Source organism: Musca autumnalis, unplaced genomic scaffold (genome assembly GCF_047663935.1).
Source record: "Musca autumnalis isolate F117 unplaced genomic scaffold, ASM4766393v1 scaffold_5, whole genome shotgun sequence".
NCBI lineage: Eukaryota > Metazoa > Arthropoda > Insecta > Diptera > Muscidae > Musca > Musca autumnalis.
Genome location: NW_027412088.1, coordinates 90,158,539 through 90,185,851, shown reverse-complemented (window position 1 = coordinate 90,185,851; position 27,313 = coordinate 90,158,539). Strand labels below are relative to the sequence as shown.

At 36.4% G+C, this 27,313-nt stretch overlaps 1 protein-coding gene and 3 long non-coding RNA genes across 5 annotated transcripts; 1 reads left to right on the top strand and 3 right to left on the bottom strand.

Annotated features, from left to right (window-relative positions):
* Positions 1-7,177: 7,177 nt before the first annotated feature.
* LOC141386995 (lon protease homolog, mitochondrial-like) lies at positions 7,178-8,088 on the bottom strand. 2 transcript variants are annotated; one of them, XM_073955988.1, is made up of 3 exons: positions 7,976-8,088; positions 7,387-7,814; positions 7,178-7,319 (listed from the first exon to the last, which is right to left on the bottom strand). In XM_073955988.1, the coding sequence occupies exons 2-3, from the start codon at positions 7,530-7,532 to the stop codon at positions 7,283-7,285; spliced, it is 183 nt and encodes a 60-aa protein (XP_073812089.1). In that variant the 5' UTR covers positions 7,533-7,814; positions 7,976-8,088; the 3' UTR covers positions 7,178-7,282. The 2 variants fall into 2 exon arrangements, with proteins under 2 accessions (XP_073812089.1, XP_073812088.1); XM_073955987.1 differs by having other exon boundaries at positions 7,387-8,033.
* A 7,139-nt stretch (positions 8,089-15,227) lies between these two features.
* LOC141406821 (uncharacterized) lies at positions 15,228-15,686 on the bottom strand. Its single transcript, XR_012413514.1, has 3 exons — positions 15,579-15,686; positions 15,442-15,520; positions 15,228-15,379 (listed from the first exon to the last, which is right to left on the bottom strand). It is a non-coding gene; the product is annotated as an uncharacterized lncRNA (long non-coding RNA).
* A 459-nt stretch (positions 15,687-16,145) lies between these two features.
* On the top strand, positions 16,146-23,270 carry LOC141405127 (uncharacterized). The gene is made up of 5 exons (XR_012413145.1): positions 16,146-17,179; positions 20,489-20,673; positions 20,740-20,978; positions 22,369-22,677; positions 22,860-23,270. It is a non-coding gene; the product is annotated as an uncharacterized lncRNA (long non-coding RNA).
* Positions 23,271-24,216: 946 nt separating this feature from the next.
* Positions 24,217-24,675, bottom strand: LOC141406822 (uncharacterized). The gene is made up of 3 exons (XR_012413515.1): positions 24,568-24,675; positions 24,431-24,509; positions 24,217-24,368 (listed from the first exon to the last, which is right to left on the bottom strand). It is a non-coding gene; the product is annotated as an uncharacterized lncRNA (long non-coding RNA).
* Positions 24,676-27,313: the final 2,638 nt, after the last annotated feature.

Below are 27,313 nucleotides of genomic sequence, written 5' to 3'. Positions count from 1 at the left end.
ATACAATCGGTCCGTTGTGAATATGTGAATAGCGTCACGCGGTAAAAACAACAATCACATGAAAACTTCAAATATCATATCGTATTAATTGTGTATAGTACTAACAAATGAAAAAATAAAAAAGGAACAAATTGAATACTCTACCACTTGACGGAAAAAATTTGAAAATTTTTTTTTAAATTGTAAGTTTTTTCTAAGTAGCCGGCCTTCGGCCGGGGATTTAAGACTTTCTCCTATGGACAGGAGCCAATTTAGGGCACGAAAACAACATTTTTTTTTAATTTAAAATTTTTTCTTACTTTAACAAGGGAATTTTCGGAATTTAAGAGGCCCATATCTCGGGAAGTATGGACTTCCCCCCGGAAAAGTTTATATATTTGTGATCAGGACAACAAGATCTACCTGTGGTAATTTTTCCAGATTTTTCTGCCAGGTGGAAGAGTATTCTATTTATGCCTCAAAAAAAAAATATTTTATAATAATAAATTTTAATAGATAAAAGATGTGTTCAGATCCTGCAAAATATTACTACTTGCAGTAGTTTTCCCAGTTTTCCCGTTTAGTGCTACAAATGCGTCCAGTACTCCAACATGTTGCCATTCTCCGACCATAATAACTTCAAACATTCTCTCAATATGTTTTATTTAGTTTTTATAGATTCGACTGAATTTTTTGCAATATATTAAAAAAGTAAACAACAAAACACCGGGAAAAACAACGTCGATAAGTAAATTTATCGATGTTTTAGATTGTAGAGTTATGCCATGTTCATATTCAGTTCACTAACGAACTAGTTCAGTTCAACGTTCATACATGCCCATGGTACAAATACACAGGTAACCGCATCGGCAATTGTTGGTAACATAAGATGTCAAAATTTGACATCAATTGAATGCAATTGACACATTATGTTACCATCAGGTGGCATGATAATGCTACCTGTATTATTGTACCATGTACATGCCATACATTCACATGCCAACATACAGTCTGTCGCAAAAGTTAGTATACACCGTTGAAACCAAAATGTATTAGGGATAAATATCACTATAACTTATTGATAGACAAGAAGGTTGTATTCCGTAATAACAATTAAAAGTGCGCAATATTTGCAAACATTAGCAAATGTACCGTTCGAATCCCAAAAAGACCAAAATTTATGTCGCAAATGTTAGTATACAACGGAGAATCCTCGTGGAACTGTGTAAAAAATTCTTGATATTTTTGAATAAAATGAAACTAAATCTGTACTTAAGATCATAAAGAGTATATTAATTGATTTTAATGGCAGTTAAGGCCTGCGTACATAAGCTGCCTTGCCTGCTTACCTTGCTTACTTCTGATAAAAGAATAAAAAAGAAAAGGGCAACCCAGTTCGAAATTTGCTCGGCCTTCTTTATTCTTTTATTTTTATTATGTCAAAAATGAAGCAGGAAAGCAAGGCAATCAGGCAGAGCAGCTTATGTACGCAGGCCTTTATAGTACCTATAGTGACAACTCCAACGTACACTGGATCGTAAAATCCACAAAAATTGGTCATCTACAAATACAACAACTGTAGCGACAAAATTCCGGTTGTTATGTCCTGTTTTTGAATTTTAAAGCCATGAGATGCTCAGAAAAGTTCTAAAGTTTCAATATGGGGTGATCTTGATCGAGTTTCGACTTGTCCGTTTTGAAGAAACGGGAATTTATTGAAGGAAACCCATACTTTTGATGCCGTTGTCCTTTTGAAACATGTAATAATCCTTACACATAAGGACTTTCCCACAGACTTTCCTTTTCAGTTAATTTTCTCAAAAATTATGTCCCTTTTCACATTCCCACCAAAAATAAATAGTAGGAGAACCTCAAGTTCGGGTGTAAGCCCTACAGTCTTGATCGAGTTTCGACTTGTCCATTTGAAGAAACGGGAATTTATTGAAGGAAACCCATACTTTTGATGCCGTTGTCCTTTTGAAACATGTAATAATCCTTACACATAAGGACTTTCCTTTTCAGTTAATTTTCTCAAAAATTATGTCCCTTTTCACATTCCCACCAAAAATAAATAGTAGGAGAACCTCAAGTTCGGGTGTAAGCCCTACAGTCTTGATCGAGTTTCGACTTGTCCATTTGAAGAAACGGGAATTTATTGAAGGAAACCCATACTTTTGATGCCGTTGTCCTTTTGAAACATGTAATAATCCTTACACATAAGGACTTTCCTTTTCAGTTAATTTTCTCAAAAATTATGTCCCTTTTCACATTCCCACCAAAAATAAATAGTAGGAGAACCTCAAGTTCGGGTGTAAGCCCTACAGTGATTCTCCACCACCACAGAAGGATATGATAGCTCATTTAACATTTTAACCCTGCGTTTACAAATGACAGGACAGTTGACTTCATGTATTGATTGTCAAAATCCCACAACTTGCCTGTGTGACGTAGGCGTCCAGACAACTGCGAAAACAGTTGTAAAATTATGAATGAAAATCACCGATTTCTTTTTGTTTTCCGTTCACATATTTTGTTTTGTACGTATTCTTTTGTTTTCAGCACATTTGAGTTATCATCTCACTTCTTTTTCACAAAAACGTCGAAAATTTGCCAACCCGGCTGTCTGTGAAAAACTGATGGACAGCTGAGAGACAAACGACAAATGTATGTATGTGTTAGTAAATCAGAGTTGTATTTGAAGACAAACTGTCTGGTGTAAACCCCTAGTAATACAGAGCTTTCTCTGCTGTTATAACGCATGGATTGTGCAAAAACGTTCTGAAAAGCTGTGTTCGCTTCACTTAGGACCAAAATACAACTAAATGGATCAGTTAGAAGTAGTTCATTAGACACTGGGGAATCGAGAAGCATGTTCGATACTGCTAAAAGGCCGGTAGGACAGTTTAACTGTAGGGCTTACAACGGACCTTGAGGTTCTCCTACTATTTACTTTTGGTGGGAATATGAAAAGGGACATAATTTGTGAGAAAATTAACTCAAAGGAAAGTCCTTATGTGTAAGGATTAAGGATTATTTCATGTTTCAAAAGGACAATGGCCTCAACAGTATGGGTTTCCTTCAAGAAATTCCCGTTTTTTCAAACAGGACAAGCCGAAACTCGATCAAGATCACCCCATATTGAAACTTTAGAGCTTTTCAGTAGTGCGATTCTGTAACTCATTTTTGCTGTTATCGACAAAAATCGGTAAAATTAAATCGCAAAATTATGACTAAAAACATAAAGAAAAGTTGGCATCACTGTTTGTGTCGGTAGACTACTTTTTATTCATCGTTAACTTACCGAAAAATTTCGTTAATTATCGAAATTATAAGCATTTTAATTTTACCGACAATTATCGATAACAGCAAAACTGAGTTACAGAATCACACTACTGAGCATTTCATGGCTTTAGAATCCACAAACAGGACATAACACCCGGAATTTTGTCGCTACAGTTTTTGTATTTGTAGATGACCATTTTTTGTGGATTTTACGATCCAGTGTACGTTGGACTTGTCACTATAAGTACTACAACTGCAATTAAAACCAATTAATATACTCTTTATGATCTTAAGTACAGATTTAGTTTCATTTTGTTCAAAAATATCAAGAATTCTTTACACAGTCCCACGAGGATTCTCCGTTGTATACTAACTTTTGCGACATAAATTTTGGTCTTTTTGGGATTCGAACCGTACATTTGCTAATGTATGCAAATATTGCGCACTTTTAATTGTTATTACCGAAGACAACCTTCTTGTCTATCAAATAAAACAAATTGCTTGTTGTTTTCAATAAGTTATAGTGATATTTATCCCTAATACATTTTGGTTTCAACGGTGTATACTAACTTTTGCGACAGACTGTATACAATCGGTCCGTTGTGAATATCAGCCCTATTTTGAATATTCCCATGGGAACTGGTTCCCCTGGGAGCGAAATTTCCCATTCCCACGTTTTCCATATTCTCAACGACGTGGGAACAGCAAAAGATGGGAGCTGAAATTTCGAAATTCGAAATTAGTTACACAAAATTATTATAGCATACAAGTTAATGGAGTCAACGATGTGTGGTGTTGTTCTAATACTCGTAAGCACATTTTCTTCAGAATGTGCGAATTGGTGTAAGCATTTTTTTAATTAGTAGGCAAACATAATTTTCGTGTATAAAATAATAGGAACTTTTTAAGTTAGTAACGAATCATGATACAATGATACAAGGTAACCTCACGCTCACAGCACACAGAGTTGTATTCGCTTTGCCGTCCCTTCCCTGCCAACATTTGCTATCTGTTTATTGTCCAATGAGTCACTTCAATTAGATTGCACAAACGAATGCGATAGTCGCATTCTTATCCAAAAAGATAAAGCTCTCGGGAAGAACTGTTCCACTCATTAGATACTTTTTTGAGTGTCTAATTGGACACTTCAGAAAGTTATTAAAACGATAAGATCGGTGGAGCAATGGTAAGCATGCTCGCTTTGCAATCTGAATGCCCGGGTTCGATTCCCAGGCCAGCCGACATTTTTTTAATGACAAATCTTTTTTTTTTTAACTATAAAACATTAATATAGCTAAAAACTTGATAAAAATACATAATAATAGATAAAAAAGAACAAAATTTTATTTTGATTTTCTTTTTAACTTAATTTAATTCCTTTTTATTTTATGTTTTGTTTTATTGTTGTTGTTGTTAATCCTTTGTTTGGGTTATTTTCGACTTTTTGGTTTTTTATTATTTAATTTAATTCATTATTTATATTTTTATAATTGTTTCAAGAATTGTCGCTTATATTAATTTTGTCATTTGAAAAATGTGATGTCGCCTGACCTGGTAATCGAACCCCGGACATTCAGATTGCAAAGCGAGCATGCTTACCATTGCACCACCTGCGTATATAACCATCTGTGTACAAATGTCTTATTTGTTCAACTTACAACAATTCTAAAAATAAATGTAAGCTGTCTAATTTGTATCCAAATAAAGGATGGAAAATAGATATGTCTATCTAATTTCCATCCTTCATTGGGATAGAAATGAGATAGCTTACATTTATTTTTAGATACATATGTTATTGTTATTTGTCTATCGTATTCTTTTCTAAATGGTGACTGGATACGATACAAATGGGATAACAATGCAATTGTTATTGTATATTAGACAAATGTCGCATTTTTACAGAAAATTAGACACCAAAAAGTTCCTCATTTATAAAATTAGATAAAACTCACTTCCAATTGCTGGCAGGGAATTCATTGACAAAATGATTTTGACAAACTTTGTATGTATATGTTAAAATATACATATGTATGTCAGTTATATTTACACTTTCAATCTGATAAAATTTTTTATTATTTCAACTTAAATTTTTAAAACAATTTGGAATCGATTCTTCCATTTGGACTGAAGCTTAACTCTCGTACGGATCAGCCGATGTGGCACAACTTTGGGTATTTTCTGTGCTGTCGAGAAAAACGTGCAATTGTTTATTTACTTCCTGTTGTCAAAAAAATTCTTTCTTCCAAGGTCCTTTGGAAAGAATACCGATGATATTCAACCCCATAGCCAAGAACGATAACAAAAAGAAGAAAAATAAGGCAAAATCCACAAATGAAGCACCTACTGGGGGAAAGGGCCACTCGAACCACCTTCTATGCCTATGGAATCTGATAAGGATGAAACAATGCAGTCATTGTAGGACGGGTTAAGGAGGGAAAAGAAGGAAAACAAACACAACAGCAAAAGCAGCACCAACTTTACTCGAAGCAGCTAAAGGCTCTTTAATAGAGGATGCCGAAGAAAAACAATTCACATCTTTTGCTGGACTGCTGGCAGGTACCTCAGAAAGTGTACTCCATGGATTTGATTAGTTGTCGAGATTATATAATTTCCTGTGATATGGTCAGCACACCGCTAAATACAGACTCTTAACATGTGACAGTCTATTTTTTGTATTTGATGGGTACAAATTTGAAGGATTACCTGCTGGAGGCGAATCGTGTACTGAAAATGGATGGCATGATGTATGTGGTCGAGATTCAATCACGTTTCTACAATGTCAAAGATTTTGTAAGACAACTAGACTCTTTGTTTCCAGTTGATAAGGAAAGATGTTGGTCAAAAAGTTTTTAAAAGGCTCGCAACGTTTGCAAAGTGGGCAATGTATCAGTACAGAAAACGATTAATCTATATGCTGTGCATTTTGGATTACATTAATGCTTAGGCATTTAGTTTAGAATGTGTATGTATATCGGTCCAACACAAAATTTTTGGTGCAGTTTGGACACACGTTTTGGATTGCTATAAAATTTTTGCAGCATTATTTCGTAGGCAAGTACATACTTCTTGAGATAATAATCCAAAGGTTCAAAAAATCCGTGACGGCCCCAATTAAAGTGACTGTTGAGCACTATTACGAATATGGTATCCGCTTTGCCCGAAATTTGCACATCGAAAAGTTTTTGCAAAACTCACCACAATTCAAAGAGGATGCTTACATCGATTTGAATTTTTTTCCAAAGGTATTCCTTGTGATCCTTGTATTATTCTTAAAGGTAGAAACAGATTTCCATATAACGCATACACATTTTTTTGTAATTGGCCAGTTATAGCGAATACGATTTTTAAAAATATATTTTATTAATTTCTTGTTGGAGGTATGCTGAATGGTCAATATGTTTTACAAATGGGAATAAAAATATCAAATAAAAATATCTTGTTTTCTTTTCCTTCGTTTCGTACTCAGTGTGGAAAAACCAACCAAGGCAACAGCATCCTTGGCCACAACCGAAGTAGAGACATTCAATTTGTTGGCATACGGATTCATGTTCATGGGTAGATGAACATTGACCAGTGGATTGGGACGGCGTAAGATCTTTGAACTCCTTTCCTTTAGCCTTTAGGCACACCTGGCGGAACAATTCGGTATTTTCACCATAAGTCATCTTTTAGGTCCTGATTCCAAAGGTGTCCCGGAAATGTATACTTTCCGAGATATAGGCCTCGAAAGTTCCGCAAAAACTCTAACATGAACTTAAGTTAAACATATGCACTAATCTCGAATCCTTAGACATTTTGTTACAATATACAATATGTATGGGGAAAGTCCACAGAAATAGGACTATGGACAGGTGCCAATCTCGTGGATGGAAACAAAATTAACTTTTAATTGTAAATTTGTATATAAATAGCCAGCCTTCGGCCGGGGTTTAGCCTTCCTAATATTTATGTGCCTGTAATAAACAATTTTTGACACGGGTTGAATTTAGTAAATACGTTTAACATAAGTCCAAGTTGGAGTTTAGTTGGAGGCTGAAATGGGATCTCCTTCATTGCCACTGAAAGAAAAGGGAAAATTGAAATAATAAATATCTATTTTGGGAAAAGTGGGAAAGTTTGTCTTACCATTCAATTCTATCGACCACAACAATAACTACCAGAGGATTCACAGTCTTGGTCTTCTTAACACATGGTACCTTCCTAAAGGAAAGATAACCCAAGATCTTCTTGCATGGGTCACAAAGACGAGACAAATCGGAGTTTTTCATCATGCGTTGAGAAAGAGTTATTTAAGGCGAGCAATTCAGATTCGGTCGAGCCAATTTCACAAGTTCACCTTGTCAACATTCATAATTTCAATGACGGGAACGTTACAGAAGGCACAATCAAAACATTGGAAGGCGTACGATGGGAAATGCGACGACGATCGATCATCGTACAACGGCCAGTACGGTGGATTCAATTTTTTGATCTTTGTGCGAGGAAGAACTCGTTGCCGTGACCAGGGCGAACAGAAACCTTATACACTTCCTTGATTTCTATTTTTCTAAAATCTGTAATACCGCAAATAACGATACAACAACTTTCATGTTAGAACTCTTTTTACGTTCTGAGGACCGAGGAACCGAGAAACATAATTTCGATATGCTTCTACACTGTTATTATAGCGGATTTTCACAGAATTTCGACATACATGTCCACACACACCGCTTACCATGTAATACATATTTTGTTCCAAATAGAATAGAACACCGAAAAAGTAAACTTTCCCACATTCTCGCGATATATGTAAATATTTATAAAAATATAAACAAAAAGTAAACAAATATGTTGTTTTGTTGTAATTGACATACAACAACAACTTTCATATTGTTTCGAATGCATGGTTGTATTTGGCAGCTCAAGGACGGTTTTTTCAAATGAGATTACCTTCTTATTCTGCCATGGTAACGAATTTAAAAATTGTATTTTTTGAAATTTTGCCTTTTTATGGCGAAGATCATTTTTAATGATTTTTGTTAATTTTCTCGTTTAGAGTTAAGCTTATCTGAAATTATTTGCAAGTGAAAAGGGAAAGCCAAGGACTCGAACCCACATAGTCACCAAATTACGTTAACTGGTTTCATTTGTGGTAAAGCAAATCTTCGGACGTATCGACTATGTAATGGCTTCTCTGTCCTAGAACTTATCGTTTTTCAAATGCAAATGTGTTTTTGTACATTAACGCGGATACTTGGCCACAGAAATGTATTTACTTTGAAGTTATGAGTTTCGGCTTTGAACGCTAACACGCCATGACAACATTTTTTGATATGTTTTTCAAGGACGTGGGTCCAAATCCCAGCCGGGCTCAGCCTGTTTTTTATTTTTTGAAATTTTGCCTTTTTAGGGCGAAGATCATTTTTAATGATTTTTGTTAATTTTCTCGTTTAGAGTTAAGCTTGATGATCTGAAATTATTTGCAAGTGAAAAAGGAAAGCCAAGGACTCGAACCCACATAGTCACCAAATTACGTTACCTGGTTTCATTGGTGGTAAAGCAAATCTTCGGACGTATCGACTATGTAATGGCTTCTCTGTCCTAGAACTTATCGTTTTTCAAATGCAAATTTGTTTTGTGCATTAACTTGGCCACAGAAAAGTCAGCGCAAAAAGCGTTTGATATGAAGAAAATACATTTCTGTGGCCAAGTATCCGCGTTAATGTACAAAAACACATTTGCATTTGAAAAACGATAAGTTCTAGGACATTACATAGTCGATACCATGGTACAATAATTCATAGGTAGGCCAGGTATGAGAATCGCCAAAAAAGTACAACCCTGTCGTTATGGCTTAAAACGTCAAAATTGTTTTGATGAATGATAACGGATGAGTAAACAAAGAAGAAGAACGAAATGTTGAAATGAAAACAAAACAGAGTTGAATTTTTTGATCAATAATAAATATCAACTCTGCATGTCAACACGGTTTTGACAGATTAAGCCATAACAAAAAAAAAATTGTAATCAGCTGTTAGCTGTGGCCTACCTAAGAATTATTGTACCATGGTCGATACGTCCGAAGATTTGCTTTACCACCAATGAAACCAGGTAGAAGTACGTTTATATATAACCGGATTTAACAAACCGACTGGGTTTTAAATGTCAATTCCATTGCTTATATTTCAAACAAATCCTCATAAAGAAGGTTAACCCTGCAAAAAGCTCTAATATAAACAGCATATAACGTAATTTGGTGCCTATGTGGGTTCGAGTCCTTGGCTTTCCTTTTTCACTTGCAAATAATTTCAGATCATCAAGCTTAACTCTAAACGAGAAAATTAACAAAAATTGTATGTTGAACTCGTATTTTGCATATTTAAAAAAAAAAAATCAAAAAGATAAATTCAGATATTTTTCTCGATTATTACATATTTTTGCGTATTATTACATATCGTCACCATAAATTTCCGAAGACGTATCTCAAAAAAAAAATAAAGTTCGTTTTTGATGGAATCTAAAACTAAAACACATGCCCTTGCAAAATTTCAAACTTCTACGTTCAAAAATAACGATCCTATTCATGGTAGAACAAATATAAGGTAAAGTTAATACTACAAAAAATACAACTCGAACAACAACCACAAAGGAATTTGTTTTTGTTTGTAACGTTACTGCCAGTTGTATTTGTAAACTAAATAAGGAAATGTCTATAAATTATTGGAATTTAAAAAACTAATATTTTTCACATTTGATTGAATATTTTGGAAAACATGAATGAAATCTCGTTAGATTTTCAATTTGAATGTTTCCATATCATTCCACTAAATGCATCATTTCTCGCAGAAAGTATAATTATTGCAAATATGTTTGAGGTCGCTGGAAATTCAATGAAAAGGGAGAAGCTGTTTCAATGCCTTGCTTTTGAAATCAAAAAACACATGTTTATTAGGGCTTAATTTGTTCAAACTTATCAAAATACCACACCATATTAACAAATGTTGTACCGCCACTATAAGCGGTGTTTTAGTGCGCGGCACGTCGTTCGGACTTGGAGGAGGATACATGTCATTTGTATGAAGAAGTCTTTATGGGAAATAGTTTTTTTCTGATGAATATATTTTTTCTTCAAAAAATATATATCCCTAATATACATCGAACATAGAAATAAATATAACAAATGTCGTAAGGAATTTGACACTAACATTATAGCCCAGTTCAGTCAGCTGGGTATTGCTGTTACCTTTTCTTGTTCTACCATGGATCCTATTCAAGAAAAGACATTTCGGAAAATGGAATAGCATTGCAATAATTTGGCTTATACATATGTATGTACGTCTGTGTGATCGTTGTCGTGTCGTTGAGGAGACTAACACGTTTTCAATAGAACCAACGTTCTAATTTAAAAAACCCGAAGGTTATATTACGAAAATGAATAAAAGTTGTAAAGATTGTATATATTATTATGGTTATTTTCCAATATATTTTAATAATTATTGCCAAAAATTATTTTGAAATTGATTTGTTTTTACTTGCTGTGCTGCGTTAATAGAATCAACCAAGGTACTTTTTCTCGTATTTCAATACATATGGTTTGTTCCAGAACTGCAAAAATCTACTAATTTTTACTACTTTTTTTTGTTTTGTTCGATAACATAAAGGACAATTTTTTATCGGTGTAAAACATGTTAGATTATTGCAGGTTTTTGTATGAATATGCAAACTCCGAAGTCTTCTAATGACATATTTTGCAGTACATTTTGTATGCTTTTATTAAACAAACACATGGCGATTATAAATATTTGCAATCATTTTGTCGTGTAGATGTCTTAAAATATGAAATTTCATAAAAGTATGAAATTTCTTGAAATTTTTTTTCAAACTCCAACACTGTTTGCTGGGGAGATTTTTCCCACAAAATTCTCCCACACAAGGTAGAGAATGTATACTTTTTTCCCATGGGAACAAATTCCCAATTCGAACTTCATTCAGAATGAGGGGAGATGTGAAATGGGAAAAAACTCCCACAAAATGTTGTTCAGAATATATATTGGTCTGTTCCTTTACTTCTGAAAATGGTAAAACCGGCAAAAGTAGTAAAAGTTGTAAAATGCTCCCATATGAATTGTATTGTGCCTGAAGTAAAGGAACGTTTTTCGAGTAAAAAGTGGTAAAACTTGAAGATTCTTGAACGTAAAGGAACAGAGCTTATTTATATATATATATATATATATATATATATATATATATATATTATTGTAAAAATTCTAGTTGAAATGTCGCCGTATCTGGAAATTGGATGCCAGCAGCCACAGAGCTGGCAAACTATCGATAGTCTGACTATCGTTTTGATCACTGCCGTAAAGCTTTGCTTCTATGGGACTCCAAAGCAATTATTTTGTAAATAATTCCCTACAGATAACCCACAAAACATATTTTGGTGAGCAAAATGTTCTTTGTTTTCGAACTATAATCAGAACGATAGTCGGACTATCCAAAGTTTGCCAGCAGCTCTAAGCAGCCACGATGTTATACCCCGGTTACACTTGAACGCCTGTTAGATTATGAACTTATACTATGATTTAAACTGTCAATCCCATACAATATACGTCAAATAAAATCCAATCGATTTAGAACTACGATTTTTTTGACGTACATACTATGGAATTGACATTTGAAATCGAATGGATTTATAAGTCTAAACGTATTATTAAGCGGATTAACCCAGTGGGTTTGGGTTTCAAATGTCAATTCCATAGCGTAAACTTCAAACAAATCCTCATGAAGTGGATTAACCCGGCAAAAAACTCTAGTGTAACCGTACTATTAGATCAGCCAAACATTTCAAGTAGAAGATGAGAGAATGGCTTTTTTGTTTTCACTGTCTTAAGTTTGTGTACAACTTTTGCTATTTTTGGAACACCTTTCTAGCAATAATATTCTGGAGCATAGCTGAAGTGAATTTTATACTTTACTCTATTTAGTACTTTTAACATAAACCTCGAAGTTCTAAATTCCATATATTTTTGTAAAACGGACTAACTATGCCGATACATCTACCTTTATTATTGCACCATGCCATTTGACGTTTTAAGCCATGGCTGCAGGGTTGTATTTTTCAGCGATTTTCAAACCTGGCCTACTGCTTAGTTTACATTCGGCGTCGTTTCGTGATTTCGAAGGCGCTTCATGATTTCGCATACAAAAATAAAATCATCTCATTTCGTGATTTTAGCGAAATCAACATCGAAATCACAGTACACATGATATACAATTGCAAAAACTCCAGCATAAATGTCAAAATCAACGTGTCAGCTATCATATTAGATGCAAAGGAACATGCTTGCTGCTAGTTTCTACTAGGCCAAAATTGTAATATTGTGCAGGTTCTGAGCACAACTTTTATCTATCAAAATTTATTATTATGATGTCTCAACGATAAAATAATTTTTTTATTTTTTCATTTGTTAGTAGTATACACCAATAATACCATATATAGATATATAGTTCTATATTGTCGTATATTTTTAATGATTAATTAAATTTACAACAACTTGTTTTGAAAATTCATGTTATATCAGCTACGCATATGCATCTACCTTGATCATTGCGATATGCTTGAAATCAACAAAAACAAAAAAATAAGTGTAAACACCGGGGTGTATTTCAGGATTTCGTGACATCCAGTGGATTTTGGAGCGCAAGTGTAAACTTGGCATACCTCTACTTTATTGTAACATGGTAAGTCCACATTTACATTATGTCATGTTCACACGAGCGTTTCAATAACGTTATTCGCCTGTCGAACGGTGTACACGAATTAATCCGTTTCCACGACACCATTCGTAATTAACAGAAACATAAACAAAATTTCCTTCATTTTTGTTTCCTTGTTTTCATGGAAAATTGAACCGAATACACATCAAATATACAATAAATTAACAAGAAAAGCAATAGACTTTCCTTCAAATGTGTTTTCTATATTTAACTACACACTTTCCATTCATATTTTCCATAAATTCTGATTAATTTTGCATTTTCTATTTTCAAAATTAAAGAGAGAGAGAGAGAGACATGTCAAAACAATGTTTGCGTATACAGACTTTCAGTTATTTGTTTCTGATTTTTTACGCGATTTTGAACTAATGAACAAGAAATTCATTCTGCATCTATATAAAATGTTGAGTTCATTAATTTCCATTCATATTTTTCCTTTTTTCTAAAAATTTTTCAGTTTTGAATTTAGACATGTCATAATTAATTTTTTTAATAAATTCTCTCATTTGTTAGGGATGGGACATATTTATTCGTAGTTCAGAGAGTATTTCTAGTCGAAAAACGTAGAACAATCGTCGTTCGCTCACAGAATTGTATGGGGAAATAAGTAATTTTTTCGTAGTATGGGTCGAACAACGAATAGAAAATTAATGACGTACCGTGGAAACGGCATATTAGGCAATTTTCCTTGCGGAAAATGTCAGGAAAATTGCCTAAAGGTGTGAACAGAATGAAATACGCCGCTTTTTTCACGCTCACCCAGCAAAAAGTTTGCATCTGCGGATGCAGTTAAATCACTAGAACAATTGCCGCTGGAGTACATCTTTTCCTATGAATTTTACAAGGGAGAACGCAACTAGGATGCACTCCATTTTGCTTCCACAGCACACAGCTAGGCTGCACTCCATTTTCGATCTAAATCACAGCCTTTGATTGTTACGCGTCCCTTACTGCTGCAGCCAGGAGATGCTCAGATAACGCCAGCTAGCTCTGCCGACTCTCGTGGGGTAGGTACCATCCCAACATCTCGAGCTGAGGACCGCCAACAATAACAAAAAAACGATGACATCTATACGAAAACTTTACAACAAGTCTTCCATCATAACCCGTCGACTCCTGGCCCAGAAGCCACTATAGCCGCCCACCCAACCATGATCATCCGTTCCCACTCTGTTGTAGATGACCCCTGTTCCCGCTTCCATTCCACCACTTACCTCACCTTATTTTTACCTCCCTCCTTAAAATTTACAAGTCCATAATTACATCATATACCAGGTCACATTATTTATTTTTATAACCATACTTAAATCTAAGACTAAATCTATATTTGTTTTTAATTCTATATTTCTTTTTTCTTTTGGTTAAGACAAAAATCAATAAATCATCAATTATTATAAATCAAAATTGCTTTGTATTAATTATGTTGTATGAGCCTCAATTATAAGAGTAAATGTTTACGAACGGTTATATTAAACCAAATTTGATTATTAACGGTTGACACAATATGCCTAGCAGAACCCACAACGAATGTCACAAAACAAAGGTCCCAAAGATGGACTAACACACTAAAACTCAAGCTATCCTAGATATCCTGACAGAGCTCTTGGAGGAATCCTAGGCTAACCTGTTAAAAGACGAAAAGAAAAAACTAAATTCTGACTGACCTTGTGGATCCTTAACAAAAACTATATCTAAACACTTAACAAAATTTGAAAATAGTAAATCAAAAATCAAACACATAAGCATATAAAAAAAATGTAATAATTATAAATAATACTAATAATATGAAATATTAAAAAATATACTAATTTGTCAGCAAGCAGTTAAAAAAATTAAATGTGAATGGATATATGGATAAATTTCTTTAGCTATACATAAAAAATATTAAAAAAAAAATTCGTTGAATATTATTCATTTGTGTCCCAGTTGTACGTTATCATAGCCAGTTTTCTGGCATTTTCTTTTTAAATTTTTTTGTGGTTATGGACTTCAGCCCCTTTGGTTATGAGCAAACATACATATATCCTTATTGTCGCTCCTTTTGGCCTACAGAGCCAATGCTTGTTTTGAATAGATATTTTGGACCAGATGTAATTGTCCAATCATAAATTCTTGGTACTGAGCACAATTAGTCTGGAAATGCGCCTCCGCCGTTACTATTTCGGCTCGTGTCTACTTGGGCGGCATTCCACAGTACAACTTTTGTCGTTTATTTTAAAGATTGATGATACTATCAATATTTTTTCTTTCTGTCCTACCTTGATCTGAAGGGATTTCCTGGGTATGTAAAGGCGGTTGACCACCAGACAACCTATTCTCATTTCCCGGATCGACTGCCGTTGGTGGACACCAATGCTCCGACCTGTTAATTAATAGCGAACTACTAAATATCGTATTTGATGCTAATTTCGGCCTCATACTCACATTCAATTTTGTCGGTTCGCTATTATGGCCTTTAACAATATTCCCAGTAGGACAATCAGCGCAAAGCGTTTAATGAAATCTACACAATAGCCACCATTAATATTATTTATCATAATTTAAATTTTTCATTCGTATACCTTTAACTCTCTTATTAACTTTTGGGTTTATTACACTTTATCATAAACTTTTCACTTCAACACTGAACTTGCACCGAATAAAAGTTACAAGGACTCCACTATGCTCAGCACCACATTCTATTCAAACTGAGCTCATTTGCCACTGCCTGTCCTATTTATAAGCTCTGAATTTGTCTGGAAACTTTCCAAGACAACCATCTGCCTCATACCATCTAATTTACTTATCATCCTACTGCCTCTTTCTCAGTAATAGAACGAACTCATAAATAAAATTAAACCTATTGTTCATCCTTTTCCTACATCAGACATTCTAATGACAGTAACATGCAATTTAAATGGATTATTAATGTCCGACATTTCAAATATTCAAAATATCCGACATTTTCTAAACATACCGTGGTGGCATCTACCTTGCTTGCTTGCGCTTACAGAGTTCATTTCTTTATTTTTATGAATGAATCATGTTCCACATTCGGGTTGGTTGGCAACGCGGTGTAGTATTAGCTGTCAAAGAACGAATGGAGGAACATAAAGAAAAAGAAAAACAATTTAGTTGGAGGACGCTGTTGGTAAATTTTTGTATCGTTCCAGTAATTTGTTAATATTTAACGCTACTAATAATCTTTTCTTTCCTTTTCAGGTATATACCTCCGCTCTTGGAATACATTGGGTTACCTCCGGCAATTGTGGACCGAATCTGGTGTGCAAACATAGCCAATATTGCTTCGCAATGGCCGGTGATAACTCCTTGTATTGCCAAGACATTTCCATGTGGTTTTCACAAACCACATTTGAAACGTACCAGCTCATCGTTTTTGGCATGGCTAACCATGAAGCATCTATGGTTACCCACAGTAAGTGCCATCTTATGGACACGGCTAGCCACGACCAGCATACTCGTGGTTACCCAAAGCAAGTGTCCTTTATTGGCATGGCTAACCATGAAGCATCCATGGTTACCCACAGTAAGTGCCATCTTATGGACACGGCTAGCCACGACCAGCATACTCGTGGTTACCCTCAGCAAGTGTCCTTTATGGGCATGGCTAACCACGACCACCATACTCGTGATTACCCAAAGCAAGTGCCCCCCTTTGAGGCTTTATATTGTTATTGTGATTTTTTTTATGGACACGGCGGACCATTAAAGGCATAATAGTGGTCTGCCATTCGGGAGTGTCCACATTAGCTACCTCCAGCTCTCCCAACTTTAGTGCATGATGAGAGCTGGTGGAATATCGTGGTTTTGTGGCTGCCACGGAGGCGTAAAAAGCCACCCCCTAAGGTCCCTCCACGCAAAATTTTTTTTTGCATATTGACTGAGGACTTTGTGTCGCCATCGCTCCGCAACAAAACTCCAGGGCAAACGAAGAATGATGTTGGGACTGGTGTGCGGAGAATTTACGAGTCAGGGAGTTGCGTTCAACGTGGGGAACTCTCACGCCCTGAGATTATAGCCGGGCTCTACGAAATTACAAGATTTTAGGGAAGTATATAAGTATGTGTTCCGTCCGTAAGATTTTACTTTGGGAATATTTTCAGTATCTTCTCGAGGTCTATGGGAAGTCCTCAGGATTGGGACCAATACAGTTTAAGGCAGGGTGAGTAAATGGAATTAACTAAGAAGTAGGTTTGACGTGTATAATTACTAAAAATGGAGTATAATCACATTATAGGTGTATAATTGCAGGTATAATTCGAGATAGGGAAATAAAATTTAGGAAAAATAAGTGTAAGCATAAACGAGTGTTTTCACAGATATAAAATGGTATTGCACTATAGATATAGATCTATGCATTTGGACAAGCACAACATATATTAAGCCTAGTCTTAATCCTAATATTGCACTTATCATATCACAGAGTCGTTATCTATATTGCATTAGTATTTTATATCTTTTACGTGGTAAATTCCGATGTTTTTCCCTTGTAGGTTCTCCAATTCATACATATTCTGCCCTACTGGCCTGACTATGCGACATTTCACAAACTTTTTACAGAATTTGGAGTTGATGTTTTTGGAAAAGTCAGACAATACAGTATTCCGCCTATATACTTCCTGTCCCGGTTGAAATTTGATTACTCGGGCCCTTTGATTGTATTTGTCCGAACTTTTCACGAATGCTTGGTGCAGATTATCTTTTATTTTTCCTCTTATAATCTCGAGTTTTCCATGTCTATTCATTTCCTTGAGCTCATGGTCAGTTAGGGACATTAATTTCCGGGCTAATTTGTAGTCCGTACCACTAGAGTACATATGGAACCCGAATAGCGCAAAAAAAGGGGTTACCCCTGTTGAGGAATGTACAGAATTTCTGAGGGCACACTCAATTTCTGATAAATACATGTCCCAATCCCTATGATCCTGATCAAGGTATGTCCGAATAGCATTTATTACCGATTGGTTGACACGTTCGGAAGCATTGGACTGGGGTGAATATACCGCCGTCCTCATGTGTGTTATTTGATAGCCTTCCATTAGCTCTTTGAAAGTCTGGGAAGTAAACTGGGCCCCATTATCGCTGTGGATCACTTCAGGGACTCCAAATTTATAAAATATTTCGTCCACTAGGAACTTTACTACATTTCCTGCCGTTGCTTCCCGCATGGCTTTAAGAAATGTGAACTTGGTGAAGTGATCCACAACGATGAATATGTAAGTGTTACCTTTTTTTGACCTGGGGTACTTTCCCAGGAAATCTACATATAGTTTTTGGAAAGGCCTATCGGTTATTACCTCTTGGCCCATACTCGGCATCATGTGTTGATTACTAGGTTTCGATTCTTTACAAATTTGGCACCGGCGTACATATTCCCTAATTTGGACGGTCATTCGAGGCCAATAGAAAAACCTTCGGACCCGTTCAAGGGTCTTCATTATACCTCCATGTGCCGAAGTATTGCTGTCATGGGCTTGTTTGATTATTTCATTGGTTATGGCCGATGGAATCCATAGTTTCCATCTGATCTCTTCATTATCCTCCCGATCAGGTAATACCTTTTTATAAACATAACCATCTTCTACTTTAAGATCAGGTAATCTGTCTTGATTCTCATTGATATGTTTTATGAGCTCAGTATATTCTTCCCCCTCAAATTCTGTGGTTTCAAAATTCAACATATCACCTTCGGTAAGTTCGCTTACGTCGATAGTCGGCGCTCTTGATAACATATCCGCGACAACGTTATCTGCCCCTTTTCGATGCTCTATGTTGAAGTTAAAGGCTTGTAATTGTAAAGACCATCTCGCTAATCTTCCCGTCAAGTCTTTTAGAGACATCAGCCATTTCAGTGAGGCATGATCTGTTATGACAGTGAATGGTAATAGCTCGACGTAGGGTCGGAATTTCTTTATCGCCATCACTGCCGCCAAACATTCCTTTTCTGTCACGCTATAGTTGCGTTGACAGGCATTCAATTTGGCTGAATAAAAAGCTATGGGATGTTCTTCCCCTTTATCGTTTAACTGATACAACACCGCTCCTATCCCATATTCGGAGGCGTCGCATTGTACATAAAAATGTTTGGAAAAGTTGGCATGTCTCAGAACGGGAGCGGATGTTAAAGCCTTTTTGAGGTTTTCAAAAGCCTTAAGGGCTGGCTCACTCATCTCAAATTTTTTTGTTTTCTTTAAGGTGTCGGTTAGAGGTGCGGAGATGGTGGCGAAATCCTTTATAAAACGCCTATACCATCCCGCAGTCCCTAGAAAACTTCTTACCTCTCTTGCACTTTTGGGAGCTTTAATATTTCTGATAGCTTTTATCTTGTCGGGGTCAGTCTTTAACCTTCCATCCCCAATAATAAAAACCAAATATCTCAGTTCCCGGAAACAGAACTGAGATTTCTTTAGTCCTATCGTTAGGTTCGCTCTTTTGAGACATTCTGCTACTTCATTAAGAAGACGTAGGTGATCTTGGAAATCACTGGATATCACAAGCAGGTCATCTAAATAAATAAAAACGTTTTCTTTTAGTTGAGACGGTATCACTTTATCCATAAGCCTACACAAGCGTTGGGCCGCATTGCAAAGCCCAAAAGGCATCACTCTAAATTGGTATAGAGGGCGACCCGGCACCGTGAACGCTGTGTAGGACTTACTTTCGTCATCAAGTTGAATTTGCCAAAAGGCATATTTTAAATCGACGCTGCTTATATAGTACGTCTCATCGATTCTGCTTAGGATGCCGTCAATGTTTTGGAGCGGGTACGCATCCTTCACTGTTAGTTTGTTCAATTTTCGGGCATCCAAGCAGAATCTATTTTTGCCTGGCTTTCTAACAATTGTTGTCCTGTTACTCCAGGGACTATTACTTTCCTCGATTACATTCAATCGTAGCATATTGTCAATTTCTTCATAAACAATTGCCTGTACCGCTGGAGATATGGGGTAATGGCGGTCTTTGACAGGTTCCGCGCCTTCAATGAGCTGAATGGAATGTTTTTCCAAGGTGGTATTACCCAATCCTCTTTCTTCAAAAGTGTAAAAACTCTTAATAACTTTGTCCAATTGTTCTTGTTGTTCCTTAGATAAGTCGTGAGGGTTCAATTTGTAATTTTCCCCATCACCCATATCCTCGAGAACCTTTTCACCATTCATTTCCTCGACAGGAACTATATCAGGGGCAATATTGTATAGCTTCCAAAAATCAACCCCTAAATACAGCTGCTGTTCAAGGTCAGGGCATAAATATAATTCAATTTCCTTAGAAACATCCTGGTATTCTATTTTTACTCTAATTTTTCCAATTACCCTGTGTTGATTACCCGAGGCAGTCTTCACATTAGAAAATATGGGTTTTATATCTCTCCCTAGTTGTTCCAATAATTCCCTACAACCTTTCCCCAATATGCTCACAGAAGCCCCAGAGTCAAGTAGTCCTTTTAATTTGTTGCCTTCTATTTCTATTTCAGCATAAGGCCTTGGATCATGCCGACTATTGGCTCTGTTTAGTGCTTCAACGATGCTTTTAAAAACCTTTCTTTTATCGGCAAATTTTTGTCTCACTTTGGGCACTTTTCTGGTTGACAGTGGAACCTCATTGGAACCGAATATTCTCTGTCTTACTTTTGCATAATTTTCCTCGCGTTCTTTGACAGTTAAGTAATGCCTAATTTTGGAAAAAGACTCATCATCATTTAATTTTGTTGTATTTTCTTTATAGATTTTGTTATTCTTCTTTTCGGAGATCGGTTTGTGGATACTCAACAGTTTTACTTCAGGGGTTTCTAATTCGGACGAGGACCCCCTTCTCGATCCCCGCCCTTGTTCACATTTCCCTGCTGGCACATGTTGCACTTGGGAGTAGTAGTACCCGGGTTACCACATTTATAGCAGAACAAGGCCCTAGTAACTTCCTCACAATCTCGGAACGTATGTCCCGATTTCCTGCAGTTCCAACAGGTAAGTAGGGGTCTTGCTGGCCTATTGTATTGCATAGCGCACAAATCTTCTATTTCAGGCTCATTCCTATTATACGGTGATGTCTCATACATATCATCTACTACCTCACTAACCTGTCTTATGGGCCGTTGTAGTGGAAGGTGTTGCCGGGGTTCCCTCCTCAAAAAGGTCTTTTCAGCCTCATTACACTCCACTCGGAGGTGTTCGACCGAAGAGACCGGAATCGGATAGACAATTCTTCCAATGCTGTCTTTTACGTTTTTCTTCAAAATTTTCATCATATCAAAATCCGATATAGGTTGAAGCAACTTAGCTCGGATTTGGCCCATGGCCTGGAAGAAATTGTCCACCGATTCATTCATTTGTTGTTTCCTTTGAACAAGATCAGTCACGATCTCACAATTCGACCTGGAAGATTGATATTGGGTTAAAATACTATATTTCAGGTGTTCCCAATCATGGATTCCATGAGTCCTTTGGAATAACCAATACCATGTTTCGGCCCTACCAGACAGTATGAGGGGGAAATCCCTTATTATTTCTGGCCAGGGGATTTGATATTGTTTTTGATAATATTCTAACCTGTATACAAATTCTTCCACCTCTAAACCATTGAAACTACCATCGAACGTAAGGCCCAGTTTATTAATGCGAACTATATTGAACTCTTTTCTAGAATCTATGACCCGATTTGGGGGAAATCCTGTAGTGATAGCATTGCCAGTGGATTCGGCATTATTTTGTACCGCATTTTGCTGACTTCTGGAATCCATGGTTCTATTAGGTGGAGCTCTGGGTACCTCATTATTTGGCAGCACATTTGGCTGACCTACTGAATTATTGGTAGCACTTGGAACCTGGTTTCTCAACAGCTTCTCCATCGCGGAGGTCAAGTCCCCTAAAGTCTTTTTTATATCGCTCATCTCTGTTTGAACCTTTTGAACGGAATCCTCTAGAGTTCTAATCTGGTCGGAATTTTGATTATTTTTAGTTGTTTCAGAACCCCCTCCTGCACCTTGGAGGTATACCGGACCTAAAGAATTTGAAACCGGATTTCTAGCATTGATGGTTTGTGAGAAATCCATTATCTGGCCGTCGCCAACTTGATTTGCTTCTGCCATATTTGCTGGTGAGTCGTTTTTCTTCCTTTTTTCTTCTGGAGTACTGATAGTCCTATTCAGATCAAATACGTTAGGTCTATCTCTTTTTCGGTTTTTGGATTGGGACCTAGTCTCCCTACTCATAACCCTTATTCTGTGTACTTCTTACAAAAACGTCTTTTAATGTAATTTAGAATTTTATGTATATATTTATGTCACAAAAATTAATGTACGCTTTTTATCTCTTTTTATAATCGACTTTAATAATATCTTTCTATGCTTTTCATTAGGAGGTGTATTAAGGTGAGGTGTGGTGTATGCGGTTTTGCTTTGCTATATGTCTTATTGGGTTATAATGGAACATTCTAACTACGAGACAAATGATGAAGAAAAACAGTTTGATATGTGCACTGATATCGACACCACCGTCGACCTATTCAGATTTCTGTTCATCTTTGATGGTACTACAGCCCTCTAACTAACTGCAGAGCGGATACCTCCTCTTATGAACAGGATCACCATCAAACATCATGCTGTTTCTAAAACTGTTATTCTACTTAGGATGATCTGTGCTGATACCACTGTATCTCCACTAACAGGTACGTCACATACTACCCTAGTCTGTATTAGTCATTACTGCCTTTCTTCTAAAGTATCCGTCATCAGTAACCTCTGTACATCAATTTCTGGCCCCTGTCCAGAATGGCTACAAATTTTACTGACCCAGATACTTCAGATTACCAGTCACTAATGTTGGTCTATTTTTTTCTTTTTTTTTTAGTGGGTTATTGCTAAGTGTCTTGGTGACCTACACTTCCTACATTCCTACACCGCGAAGGCTTCTTTGGTTTGGGCGCCATATTGTTACGTGTCCCTTACTGCTGCAGCCAGGAGATGCTCAGATAACGCCAGCTAGCTCTGCCGACTCTCGTGGGGTAGGTACCATCCCAACATCTCGAGCTGAGGACCGCCAACAATAACAAAAAAACGATGACATCTATACGAAAACTTTACAACAAGTCTTCCATCATAACCCGTCGACTCCTGGCCCAGAAGCCACTATAGCCGCCCACCCAACCATGATCATCCGTTCCCACTCTGTTGTAGATGACCCCTGTTCCCGCTTCCATTCCACCACTTACCTCACCTTATTTTTACCTCCCTCCTTAAAATTTACAAGTCCATAATTACATCATATACCAGGTCACATTATTTATTTTTATAACCATACTTAAATCTAAGACTAAATCTATATTTGTTTTTAATTCTATATTTCTTTTTTCTTTTGGTTAAGACAAAAATCAATAAATCATCAATTATTATAAATCAAAATTGCTTTGTATTAATTATGTTGTATAAGCCTCAATTATAAGAGTAAATGTTTACGAACGGTTATATTAAACCAAATTTGATTATTAACGGTTGACACAATATGCCTAGCAGAACCCACAACGAATGTCACAAAACAAAGGTCCCAAAGATGGACTAACACACTAAAACTCAAGCTATCCTAGATATCCTGACAGAGCTCTTGGAGGAATCCTAGGCTAACCTGTTAAAAGACGAAAAGAAAAAACTAAATTCTGACTGACCTTGTGGATCCTTAACAAAAACTATATCTAAACACTTAACAAAATTTGAAAATAGTAAATCAAAAATCAAACACATAAGCATATAAAAAAAATGTAATAATTATAAATAATACTAATAATATGAAATATTAAAAAATATACTAATTTGTCAGCAAGCAGTTAAAAAAATTAAATGTGAATGGATATATGGATAAATTTCTTTAGCTATACATAAAAAATATTTAAAAAAAAATTCGTTGAATATTATTCATTTGTGTCCCAGTTGTACGTTATCATAGCCAGTTTTCTGGCATTTTCTTTTTAAATTTTTTTGTGGTTATGGACTTCAGCCCCTTTGGTTATGAGCAAACATACATATATCCTTATTGTCGCTCCTTTTGGCCTACACTGCCAATGCTTGTTTTGAATAGATATTTTGGACCAGATGTAATTGTCCAATCATAAATTCTTGGTACTGAGCACAATTAGTCTGGAAATGCGCCTCCGCCGTTACTATTTCGGCTCGTGTCTACTTGGGCGGCATTCCACAGTACAACTTTTGTCGTTTATTTTAAAGATTGATGATACTATCAATATTTTTTCTTTCTGTCCTACCTTGATCTGAAGGGATTTCCTGGGTATGTAAAGGCGGTTGACCACCAGACAACCTATTCTCATTTCCCGGATCGACTGCCGTTGGTGGACACCAATGCTCCGACCTGTTAATTAATAGCGAACTACTAAATATCGTATTTGATGCTAATTTCGGCCTCATACTCACATTCAATTTTGTCGGTTCGCTATTATGGCCTTTAACAATATTCCCAGTAGGACAATCAGCGCAAAGCGTTTAATGAAATCTACACAATAGCCACCATTAATATTATTTATCATAATTTAAATTTTTCATTCGTATACCTTTAACTCTCTTATTAACTTTTGGGTTTATTACACTTTATCATAAACTTTTCACTTCAACACTGAACTTGCACCGAATAAAAGTTACAAGGACTCCACTATGCTCAGCACCACATTCTATTCAAACTGAGCTCATTTGCCACTGCCTGTCCTATTTATAAGCTCTGAATTTGTCTGGAAACTTTCCAAGACAACCATCTGCCTCATACCATCTAATTTACTTATCATCCTACTGCCTCTTTCTCAGTAATAGAACGAACTCATAAATAAAATTAAACCTATTGTACATCCTTTTCCTACATCAGACATTCTAATGACAGTAACATGCAATTTAAATGGATTATTAATGTCCGACATTTCAAATATTCAAAATATCCGACATTTTCTAAACATACCGTGGTGGCATCTACCTTGCTTGCTTGCGCTTACAGAGTTCATTTCTTTATTTTTATGAATGAATCATGTTCCACATTCGGGTTGGTTGGCAACGCGGTGTAGTATTAGCTGTCAAAGAACGAATGGAGGAACATAAAGAAAAAGAAAAACAATTTAGTTGGAGGACGCTGTTGGTAAATTTTTGTATCGTTCCAGTAATTTGTTAATATTTAACGCTACTAATAATCTTTCCTTTTCAGGTATATACCTCCGCTCTTGGAATACATTGGGTTACCTCCGGCAATTGTGGACCGAATCTGGTGTGCAAACATAGCCAATATTGCTTCGCAATGGCCGGTGATAACTCCTTGTATTGCCAAGGCATTTCCATGTGGTTTTCACAAACCACATTTGAAACGTACCAGCTCATCGTTTTTGGCATGGCTAACCATGAAGCATCTATGGTTACCCACAGTAAGTGCCATCTTATGGACACGGCTAGCCACGACCAGCATACTCGTGGTTACCCAAAGCAAGTGTCCTTTATTGGCATGGCTAACCATGAAGCATCCATGGTTACCCACAGTAAGTGCCATCTTATGGACACGGCTAGCCACGACCAGCATACTCGTGGTTACCCTCAGCAAGTGTCCTTTATGGGCATGGCTAACCACGACCACCATACTCGTGATTACCCAAAGCAAGTGGCCCCCTTTGAGGCTTTATATTGTTATTGTGATTTTTTTTATGGACACGGCGGACCATTAAAGGCATAATAGTGGTCTGCCATTCGGGAGTGTCCACATTAGCTACCTCCAGCTCTCCCAACTTTAGTGCATGATGAGAGCTGGTGGAATATCGTGGTTTTGTGGCTGCCACGGAGGCGTAAAAAGCCACCCCCTAAGGTCCCTCCACGCAAATTTTTTTTTTGCATATTGACTGAGGACTTTGTGTCGCCATCGCTCCGCAACATGATGTAGTGTTTAGATTGAATTTAAATGCAGTCTAAAGATGCTATAAAATGCAAGCCTTTGCAAATATCCCAAAATAAATAAAATGCATTGCTTATTCGTGTAAAAACATTAACTTTATTACACTAATACAAATTATAAAAACTCTCCATTAAATTTGATCATAACTGAAGCGCTCGGCAAATACGGTGCGTTGCGTTACAACAACCACATGAAAAATGTGTAAGTGGTGCCAAGTTTTTTGAAAATCAACAACATGGCTGTCCCAACGTGTCACTAAACGGACCGTATGTGCCGAGCGCTTGAGTTTACTTCCTCTGCAACTGATATTGCTTCATCATCCAAATGGTTTTTCATTTTTCCTCCAACTCCAGTTCAGATTTCAAAGAAACTCCAACTCCACTTCAAAAATAATTTGCGTCTCGTGAATTATGGCCCCGGCACATACGGTACGTTGTGCGTTGCGTCACGCGTTAAAAACAACAACCACATGAAAAAAATGTAAGTGATGCCAAGTATGTTCTTGAAGTTTTCATGTGGTTGTTGTAACGCGACGCACAACGTACCATATGTGCCTGGCCATTACAGCAATGTTCGTATCTTTAGTTTGTATTTCTTTATTTTTTTAAACAAATTCTTATAATTTAAGACACTCTTTCTTGTGTTCAGAAAAAAAAAAAGACTGCGACTGTAGGGATCAAAAAATTGGCTTGCTTGGCAATGGATCTATAAGCGAGTGCTTCTAAAATGTATCGAGCGGAGTGCATTTTTCATAACTCCGTGTGGACTGCATCGAAAGATGTATTGAAATCATAACTCTGCATTGCACTACTTCCAAACTTTTTTGCTGGGCAATTTCATGTAAAAGTACTACCTAATTCAAATGCTGCCAAATTCATTTGAATTAGGTAGTACTTGGCCTTTAGTCTTTTACATGGAACTGAGCGTGAAAAAGCGGCGTATTTCATTGTGTTTCTACCTTAGTCCCAATTTACATTAGGCGAGTTTACTTGCGGCAATTGTCAGTTTGATGAAGAGAGAGGTGAGGCATATGGTAACCCTTTGCCTCTCAGCCCCCTCTCTCACCTACAAACTGACAATTGCCGCAAGTAAACTCGCCTAATGTAAATTGGGACTTAAGTCCGTGCATGGCACAATTACCCAGGTAGTGGCATCGTAAATTTTTTAATATGTTACCGCTTATCCCACTTAGCGCCGAGATTTTTTTTTTGCTGGAAAACTTAAAATTGTTTATGAAAATTATATTTTTGAGACTTTTTAAGCATTTTTTAAAAAATAACTTTTTTCTCTAAAACGTATAGTTTTCCTGCAATCGGGCCTTCTTTTAATAGTGCCAAAAACTTTGGAGGGTAATATTGGTGTATCCTTACATGGCAATC

Bases quoted from the DNA above. Each gene is read 5' to 3' on its own strand.
- LOC141386995 (XM_073955988.1), bottom strand. From the start codon at position 7,532: ATGATGAAAAACTCCGATTTGTCTCGTCTTTGTGACCCATGCAAGAAG. The intron at 7,320-7,386 runs GTAAGACAAACT...CTTTTCTTTCAG, and splicing joins GTGGTCGATAGAATTGAATG to TGGCAATGAAGGAGATCCCA.